We start from the raw sequence: 10,550 nt of genomic DNA, 5'->3' as shown, positions 1-10,550 counted from the left end.
CACCAGTTTCACTCACAATACAAGATTCGTTCCCATGGGAAAGTTAATGACTAGATTGGATGAATTTGTAACAGCTCTTGTGGCATAGTTAGAAAGCCAGAAAAATTTTGAGAGGTAATGGAATTTGTCTACTTTCTGAATGTCATTAGTCTATATTTTTTGGTGCATTATTTAATTAAATAAAAATTATTAAGTGCATTACTATAATTACTATAAAAAATTAGGCTCGACAATTGAATACAAGGAAAAAGATTGGGTAAGTACTTTATTTCTTGTTTTACATATTTATTCTGTATTTATTATCATAAGAGTAACTAAAATCTAAAAATACAGATCTTTTTAAGTTAATTAAGACTAGATTAGGTAAAATAAGTAATAATAATATAATTAAAATGGTTCACGAGGCACGCATGCAAGCAGCTCATGGATAATGTAATTCCATAGCGTAACATGAGCTACATGTTCCATGAATGATTTACAACTTATAATGGTGCAAATAGTAGTTAGACATGGTTCAATGGCCAATAAAACAATAAAATTTAATTATAAATAGATGTATACTGTTACAAACTTTGAGCTACTTAGGATAAACGAATGTAGTTTCATATTAGAATTTGAAGTCATTCTAGAAAGAAAAAATTGGTAATTTAAGTTTATTTTGAATTTTTTTGGTGATTACGAGGTCGGTCAATTTGACCAATCCCGTTTTGAGATAGAGTAGCGAAAATAACAGATAAACTATAAAGTTTGAAATGCATTTAGGATGTTTTAGGGATTTACACAAAGGAAATTTGATATTTTTGAGATGAGGAAAAGTATTTTTAATTTTAACATGAAAATTACTTTGCACATGGACTATTCAAAATAAATACTCAATATATTAATGGACAAGTCTTTATTTTTAAAAAGACTTCACTAAAAATGATTTTTCTTTGTGAAAGACTTGGAATACTAACTGAAAGACTACCGTATTTCTTGAAGATATACACACTATATTGATAGTTATAAGTATTAAATCTACAAAGACTTTAAACGAGTACAAAAAGGTCACATGGTCGGTCAGACTGACCAAGCCAGTATTGAGAGAGTTAATAGTAAACATTTTAAAACACATTTTTAAAAGGATTAATTCTTATGTATTGAATATTTAATCACTTGTTAATAAAGGATACATGGCCAGAAGTAGGTGAACCATGTTATATACATCCAAAACTTAGTTGATAAGTAGACTGCCATTGGAAGGACATTTAGTGCTCTGTCATCAAACATTAACCTGGTAAAAAACCAATACATGAATAAATCAAATTGTTGTACGAGTTACACTAATGCACAAGTAAACTGTTTGTTTTCAGGTATTTTTGCAAAGATACTCAAGGACTATCTGCACTGAACTGATAAACTACAAGGAAGGCAGCTGGCCAACAGCACCCACTGTCAAATTTTGAGCTACTCTTGTCTGACTGAATAGCGAGATTTGACTATCGTTCTTATAATACACACACAGCCCCAACGTATAGAGCTTTTTTTTTTCTCTGTAATTGTAACAGAGCATAAATGTCAGGCCCACAGATCCAAGATCTGACACACTAACCAATGGGCCATACTCAGCCCATACTGACATTTTATGTTTTCAGAGAGAGAGGAAAGGAAAAACTTAAAAAATTATTCTACAAAATTTGGCATGTAGATTTCTTTATATAACTTATGTAACACATTATATTGCTAAAGAATAAAAGTTTAGATCAATGATGAAATAGCATTCACTGAAGTGTGTACAGAAACTCCATCTTCTGCTTACTATGCATATTAAAACAATAACAGAAACTCAAAACGATACTATCATGTAACAAAATAAAATTATGAAAATTTTATCAGAAAAAATAATACAGAATATTTTATCCTAAAAAATATAAAATATATCTTAAAAGCAGAATCAGGTTTCTAAGAATTATGAATAACAGTGCTGAAAGGTCATTATTTAGTTTCTGTAGTGCATATTGGTATATAAAAGACATTTTAATACTAGAAATAAATGACCATAACACTATGTTTGTTATTTTTCATTAATTGTACACTCAACATTTCACTTTACAGCTTCTTCAGGAGTGTTCCACTAAAACAAAAACTGTAACTGACAAGTACAGAGCTTCAAAATTTGGTGTTATAAGGTCATTTATTTCTAGATTTAAAGTGTTGAAGTGTTTATATTTTGATATGACATTTAAAGATGAAAATGCTTACCTCTGAAATATCTAAATATTCTATTAACTTATTAATTGTTTAATACTTGAGAATATTATATACACACTTCATGCACACACTCACTCATAATCTAAAAAAACAAAAACAAAATTTTCAAAACTTTAATTTTGGAAGATGTGCAACTTCATTATTATTCTGTTTAAGTTTACAAATGATAAAAATTGAGTTTATGGTTTCTAATTATCCTTTACAAGTGTATCTAGTTTTGCAATCTTCAAGCAATTTGATTTTTATAAGTTTCACACAATAAGACTTAAAGTTAATATCACTTTCATCAGTCAAATACTTTTAGCACATACAATAAACATTTGTCAGTATTAAAGATTTTTATGGTTTCCTTTCTAAAAAGTAACCAAATCTCTTGTCCTGATATACCGTATGCAGTTCTTGAAAATATAATTATATTACTTCGATTACTCACAAAATCAGATGTATCAAGAGTCACGTTACTTCAAGACATTTATATCAACTACCAAATTATAAATAATTTATACCAGTATAACCACTGCCATTTAATCACATGCACAAAAAGAGGGTTTGTTTTCCAGAATTTGTTAAAAGGTCAGCATAGGGGATTATTTTATAACACAGATGTTATTTTAGTATATCATCATGACTTTAAACAAACAAATGTATTTCATTCATGCATTGTAACCGACATGCAATAACTGTTCAAGGTGTAACACATGTTTAGTGGCTACTTTATCAGAAGGTTCTTGCATTATTATATATTCTTAAGAATTTCTCCCAGAACATTGTACACTTACCTTCCAGTAAAACATATAGCACAACACAAGATGAACAATATTCCTAGTTTCACAAGATATGTCTCATCACAATCCAGTATGGCACCAATCATATAAAACACTATAAACGGACAACCAAGCATGGACCAGTACCGCACAGTCTGACAAAAAAAATATACTAGTATTTAATTTCTTTAAACAAAAATTACTCAAAAAAAACATATTATCCAAAATTACTCTCTATTTTAATGAACTTACTGCTTTTTCTCACAATAATCACCAATGATTAAAATTTTTTTAACCAATCATTTTTTACTTCATTTTTCCATTATTACATCCTAATGTAAACCAAAAGTAATTAGCTGCAAACCTCACCTTTCACATTAAAGAATAATGAAGTTTATGAATCTCTTTACCTTGTCTTTGAACAGTCGTATAAAAAAATGTTTGTGAGTTAATTCTTTTTCAGCTTCTGCTTCCTGAATTCGCTTGGCCATCCATGTTGCTTTTAGTCTTAAGGCCATCATTCGTGGAGTATCACCCTGTTATCAGAAATACTTTTAAAGATCTCCAAAAACTTTCAATCCAGTAACTACGTATATGACTTAAACAGCATACATCACACACACCCAAAAATATTATAATAATAAAACAAAAAAGTACACCACCAGGAAAATTTACATATCAGGTATTACATTTGGATGTTATTTTTCCTTATAAAACTTTGATCTAAATAGTAATAAAAAAAAGACAATTGTTGCAAAGCATCTATCAATAAAACATAATAATAAGAATAATCTTCTATAACAGAATTTTGGAAACAGCCTAAAAGTCAGTTGTTTATTTTTTTATCAGCATTAGTTAAAAGATGTTTTAGTTTTTCAAAATACAGGTGAAAAGTCAAATTTTTGAAATTCCTTTAACTGTTCTTTATGATGATATATTAAGTGTATATTTGAAGAAATATTAAGTATTTAACTGGAGCTATCAAACGTCAATTAAAGTTTTCTTGGCATTGCCCAAGCACAGTTTATAATTTTCATAATTTCCTGTTAAGTTTTAATCACTTATTCTCATTTTAGCATATAAACATATGATTTTTTCCATTTGATTTAAATGTATCTACTTCAACTTATAAGAATTATGTTAATTTACCTTATACTAGGTTTCAGAAATATATACACCTTTAAAAATAGCCAAGCTAGAGAAGGTTGACTTTTTAACTAAATTTTATATGATAATCAAGCCATTTTTTTAAATTATTGTCTTCCACAAGTAGTAATTTACTAATGAAATCTCAAGATTGCAAAAGTTGAAATCAAAAGTATAAAAATACATCACTATGAATAAGTTATATGCATTAAAAAAAAAATATTTTAAGCACTTTTTTGAAAGTATAAACATTAGACATATTTATCAAACAATGAAAAGCATTAGAACAGCAAGCAAAACTATTGGCTCTTCTTGAGTTTTATCAGTCCATAAAGACAGCATGGGGTCTGCATGCTCTACGATGTGTTCTAGGCCATTTGGAACACTAAATATTAATATTATTTACTGCTAGAACGATAAGTAAACATTGGGTTTCTTTTAACTTTTGCCACTTCAGTTCATGTTTCAATGATCAAAATTACAGACCAGGTAACATACAAACTGATTATTTCATAAAATATTTTGACAGATAATACATATGTGTTTATAATACTTTGATTACCCCAATTAAGTACAAACAGATCATTTCACTAAATACTGAAGTAATACCTATACAAATCAGTTTCCACTAGTGCAAATTACTGACCAATCACTTACAAATTGAGTTTTTTAAAAGGCAGATATGGAATAGTGTGTACATTCATGCATTAACCTCTGCCTATCCCACTAAAATTTTTGTTTCAGTTTTAAAGCAAAATAGTGCATGCTGGAATTTTCTAAATTACGACAAACATTTTTTCAATAAATTTTGGTTAATAAAAGGACATGATAACACATTAGATCAGCTGTCATTTTTTGTAGTTTTTCTATAAAAGTTGCTGAACAGAACTTCTGAATTCCATGTAAATGAAAAAGTTAACATTTTCCTTACCTGAAAATGTATTTTCAATAGATACTTACTTCTCTGCATGCAGTAACTATTTCTCTTGCTTTTGAGATTTTGTGCACACAACTAGCTTTGTACTATCTCCCATCTAAATAGTGTTTTGACATGAACTGCGCTATTACATGATGTAATTATCATGCAGCAATAGCCCTCCACCAATAAGAAGGTAACACGTCCTTCGTGTGCAGTAGATTCCCATAGGCACTTCCATTTGAAGTTAACTTCATTCTCAGATGAGGCAAGAATAAGGTGCACAAGTAGTGGGGAGGAAAGATGGGAAGGTATGCAGAGGGGTATCTACTGGAAACACATTTTCAGTTAAGGAAAATGTTAACTTCTGAAATCATCCACTAATCTCTCTGCACACAGTAGCTAGATTCTCACCATGTGGAGGGGCCAAATACAAACTAGAAAACCTAGAAGAGCTCCTTGCAGAGAAGGCATCACAAGAGGAAAGCCAATGGAGTGTGACAACGAACAGTTCTGGATTACTAGAGGGGCAATACTTGTGGGAAAACACATCCTTCTCAAATAGGGTATACTCTTTGCCCAAATGGAAATATGAAAGAAGGAATGCAAAAATGAGCCAATGTGTTGCAGTGATGAGAAGAAAGAATACATGACCAACTGAGCTTCTGCACACAACAGGTAAGATGGACATGAGGTGTGGCATGGCTAAGGAAATAATTAGATGATACAGTTTGGAATGTGTTCTGTTATACAATTTACTCACCATACATACAAGAATGGGAACTAAGGTCCTTTCATGCCTCCTGAGGAGAACATTTTGCTCCATTTGGCTGGTTAAAACCAATGGAAAATTCACATACAATAGAATAGGGATGACCTGCATTACACTGACATGAACACCACAGTCCTAATTCCAGCTGATCTGTACTGCTCACTTGGACTGTCTCTGAAGAACCACTCAAATGGTAAGGAACTCTCCAAGTTGACCAGCCCAGCAACTATAAAGCAGGAATGGCAAGGGTCTCCCATGCTCCACTCGAACACCGTGAAGTGGGATTTACTGCCCATCAAGTAAGAATAGGCAATTCTACATAAAAAATGAAGGGACAACACTCCTGGATGGAAAAGTAATGTACAAGGTTGGAGCAAGAGGAACTTCAATGATAGAAGAAGAAGAAGAGGTATCTAAGATGCTAGAATCTCACATTGAATAGGCAGAGGGACCAGTGCAAGAGACAAAAATAAGTATCCTTTGAAAGTTTCCTAAGAACACCCATGTGGAAAAGGAATACACGTAGGAGACTGCATTGCTTCTGTGCCAGATATACTCTGTGCCCAGTGTGGAAATAGGTGTCACATACACGGGCAAGAAGTGGGAGGAGCACAGCCAAAAGGGAGAGAAAAACCAGGTGGGTTCGAATCTGAACCACAATAGATAGGACTGTAAAAGAAACATATACAGACAGGAATGTGAGGAAAGGTAAAAAGGATGTGCTTCAAGGTGTAGTAGCTAGGGCACGATGGACCATACATGGCTGGTCAACTCCATAAAACCAAGCAATTACAACTTCCAACCCATGGTAGGAGGAGGGTCTACACTGTCTTCACCTCAAGTTGAGTAGAACAGAATTATATACATGTCACACTGATCTTCTAAACAGGGCACATGTGAGCAAATCCACAACCACTCATACATGTGGGAAAATGACATCCAAATGACGGTATGAAGGGATGTGCCAATATGGTGGTTTACATCTAACCAAATCCAATCCAATTGTAACCCCTCAGTGGAACAGCAGCTTCAGAGAGGGTAAAAACTTTGAGGCGGAGCACTAGAGGGAGAACCTTCGCCCAAAACAACATCATCCTCCGGACAGGACCATACAGAAGTTAAACACACGTGCGTGCAACATCAACCTCTGGAATCCACTGCAATGATGTGGAAAATAACTACAAAATTGGAGTTAGGATGAGGAATCACAGCCAACAAATATGTGAGGATTAATGTTGATTATTCCAGCTCTTATCCAAAAACCATTCATTGAGAACCAACATCCAGGTGATGGTAGAACAAGGGATCCCAATCGAAGGGGTGAACTGCAATGTGATGGATCTACTCTAAAGCAACATCCTCCAGATAGGACCGCACAAAATTGGAGTGCAACATCAACGTCTGGGTGCCACCACATAGAAATGGATCACTTCTGTAAAATATATGCAACTTCACCCTCCAGATAGAATCACACAGAAGCTGGGCAGAGCATCAACCTCCAGGACCTACTGCATCAAGGTGAAACAAATTTATTTGTAAATATGTACATCATCATTTCCCAAATAGGACCACACAGAAGCTGGAGCTCAAAACTAACCTCCAGGTCTCACTGCACAGAAGTGGATCACCTCTACAAAATATATGCAACCTCACCCTACGAATAAAACTGCACAGAAGCTGGGTGCAACATCAACATCCTAGACCCACCACACAGAAGTGAAACACATGATTGGAAAATCACGTGTCAATCAAAGTGACAGCAGAGATGGGAAGTTTTCCCATTCTGCTTTACCCATGCAAGTCCATGGGTTAGTACAGAATAGATATCTTAATAAATCAAATACATTGTGAGGAAAAACCTACTGGCGATCTTGTGGAACACCCCATCTCAACAGTGTGCATTATTGGCCATGGGTATACATCTTGGCCGTACAATGTGGATTTAAGATATAGGAAGCACACCTGGACAGGCAACACTGAGTGGGGTCAGAATCCTAAATGCAACTTTCCCCTGGAGGGAAAATATATATAGAAAAGATAACTTACCCAGTCACAGCCACACCAAAGTTTCAAAGATGGCAACACAACAAACAGAAGGCGTTATCCCCATGAGGAGGAAACAGCTATCCAATGAAGATAGTGGGAGATGAATGTATGAGATGTAGGCCTCATGCCTGACTGAAGAGTTTGCTCCAATGGACAACAGAGGTGAGACTCCAGGAAAAAGAGAAGATACCCAATCTTATGTGAAGACACTTGGAACACAATTTTTGAAGAAAGAGACAGAAACTTTGTAAAGAAAACAGGAAGGGTAACTGGGGAGTCCAAGGGAACTTGAGCAAGATTTCACTGGCCATGCATAGTCCACTGAAGAGAATGCCTATGTGTTCGACCCAAAGGCATAAGAGCACCCATAGAAGCCCAAGTACTCAAAAGCAACAGAACTTCTCATGTAGAAACCGAGGAAGCTGTAAGTGCATGGAGAACTGAGAGCACTATCGAACAGAGAAGTGGAGAAGGTTGGGCCAGAATGAAGTGGATAAAACAGTGGGTAGGAAAAAGGAAAACTTCTTCAACCCAGGATTCCAATGAACATGAGCTGCTACTGTCAGCAGCAGATGTGTTTGTTCAGAAGACTCCAGTTTGGAATGAGCTAATAGGAGCCAGTCATCCATGTAGTGGTGGACACTCAACTCTAGAGTATGCAGAAGTTGAGCAAAAGCCGTGACCACCCAATAAAATACACACAATGCTGAAGTAATCCTGAAAGACCAGGCATGAAACTGATACACAACTCCGTAGTGAACAAACCAAAGATAGCATCTGGACTGATGAGAAATGTGAATCTGGAGATAAGCATTCGAAATGTCTACCTTGGTCATCCATAGTCCTGGAGGAAAAAACCCACAAATGTGATAAAGGACTTCATGAGAAATCAGGGATAATCAAGAAATTAGTTGAGGCAGGACAGATGGATCACAGAACAAAAAACCTGGAGTAAAATCCTGGAGAAGGTTGGCTGACAAGCTCGACAGTTCCACGTGATAGAAGAGTCAGTATAACCTTGAAAAGATGCAGACAGGTAGCTGGAGCCCAAGTGAATGGGAAGGAAATTGGTACAGGAGGCAAAGGTGGTGGAGAATGGAAAAGGATGAAAAATCCTTCTGACAAAACTTGGATCACCCAAAAATTGCTGATAAACCAAAGCATAATGATCAGAAGTTCATGGAGGATGAGGCATGCTAACACCAGACTTTAACTGAGAAATGAAATGATCAGCATGCACCCGGATGTCAGGGGAAGGACAGAAAACAAGGGACTCTAATGATAGGTATTAAGTAAATAAAAAAGAAGGAACAGTATCATATGAAATTGGTAAAAAACAGCAAATGGAACACACCTGAGAAAGCATATCCAAAAAGGCAGAGTTAGGCCTAGTAGATTTCATAGGAGATGCATGGGAAGGAAGGCACGGCATAGTCAGGAAGAGGAAAAAGGCTGTCAAAATCCTCCTTGTCACGAACAGGTTCGTACAATGTAGGACGAACCCGAACATTGTCGGGAGAAAAAGGACGCCTCATAAAATAATCAATTTCCTGACGAATAATAGCCAAAAAATCCTCAGTCAAGACCCCCAGACCTGAAGCCAATAATAATATCAAAAATTGGAAAACATAAACTTCAGAATTCAACCTACTGCGAAGAAGTCTGAATGATAAAAAAAAATCCATAAACAAAAGTAAGTTATCGTGGCAAACTACTACAGGCAAAACTAACTGTAGCAATATAAATAAATCAAGTAAATCACTACTTCTCAAAAAAAAAAAAAAAATGAAATGAACATGTAAAAATGGCACAATTGAAAAACGTCTGCACTAGATCACTACCTAGTGAGAAATGATAGTTTGGTGGAATCGAATGTAGGGAGTAACATGCATCAGGAGAGTGTGTCACAATCCTATTAGTGGAGGGTTGGTTGTCGTATGATGATTTACATGTAAGACGCAGTTGAACCACATTAATCCTGGGGTACATGGGAGTTCAAGGCTTGCGGAATGCAAAAAAAAATTTAATATAGATGGCAGCACTGAACGAGAATAGCTAGACATGTGAGAATAGGTTATGTACCATATTGGAAATTCTCTATATATTTCGAAACTTGCTATGCAGATGTACACTTGACACCTGAAAAGTGCTCATTGGTTCAGACATAGTTAAATTTATGCAAGATATATGTAAGTAACATAACTCAAAACAAGACTGAATTAGAATCAATATTTTTCATTAAAACAAAGTTTTATTTGTATCAGATGACCACACTGTAGTTATAAATGTAGTAATTACTGTTACTCTCTGAAACTGCTTAGGATAAATAATAGTATCCTCCTGAGCATTACAGTAGCCTTATATTTTTGTTCTGAAACAAAAGTGTACTGGTCTGTTTCCTTTTTAAAAATATCTTAATGTTTTAAATGAATAATAAAATTTGTACTGAAAGCTGACACTACCTACACAACAAAATTTTGTTATTATTACAAAGAACTATTTAAATTAAATTTGAAAAAGTACAATTATTAGTTTCTTCTTAACATATTTTAATGTTTTCCATGTACAGTGCTACTTACGAGGCCTGTGAGAAAAGTATCCGACCTTTGGGCGGGGAATAAAAACTGGCATACCTGAAGCGTTGGAAACCTAATCA

General features: G+C 34.7%; 1 protein-coding gene across 2 annotated transcripts in view; it reads right to left on the bottom strand.

Moving 5' to 3' along the window:
• LOC106460920 (palmitoyltransferase ZDHHC17-like) overlaps nucleotides 1-10,550 on the bottom strand; it is a 57,181-nt gene that overhangs the window by 34,695 nt on the left and 11,936 nt on the right. For both annotated transcript variants that reach the window (XM_013920677.2, XM_022387721.1), the window contains exons 6-8: nucleotides 3,425-3,550; nucleotides 3,030-3,169; nucleotides 1,173-1,273 (exon numbers count right to left, since the gene is read on the bottom strand). In XM_013920677.2, coding sequence (XP_013776131.2) covers nucleotides 1,173-1,273; nucleotides 3,030-3,169; nucleotides 3,425-3,550 — 367 coding nt within the window. The remainder of the gene's footprint in view (nucleotides 1-1,172; nucleotides 1,274-3,029; nucleotides 3,170-3,424; nucleotides 3,551-10,550) is intronic.

Source organism: Limulus polyphemus, unplaced genomic scaffold, assembly GCF_000517525.1.
Source record: "Limulus polyphemus unplaced genomic scaffold, Limulus_polyphemus-2.1.2 Scaffold863, whole genome shotgun sequence".
Lineage (NCBI taxonomy): Eukaryota > Metazoa > Arthropoda > Merostomata > Xiphosura > Limulidae > Limulus > Limulus polyphemus.
Note: the sequence above shows the minus strand (reverse complement) of the source record. Positions and strands in the feature narration are given on the sequence as shown.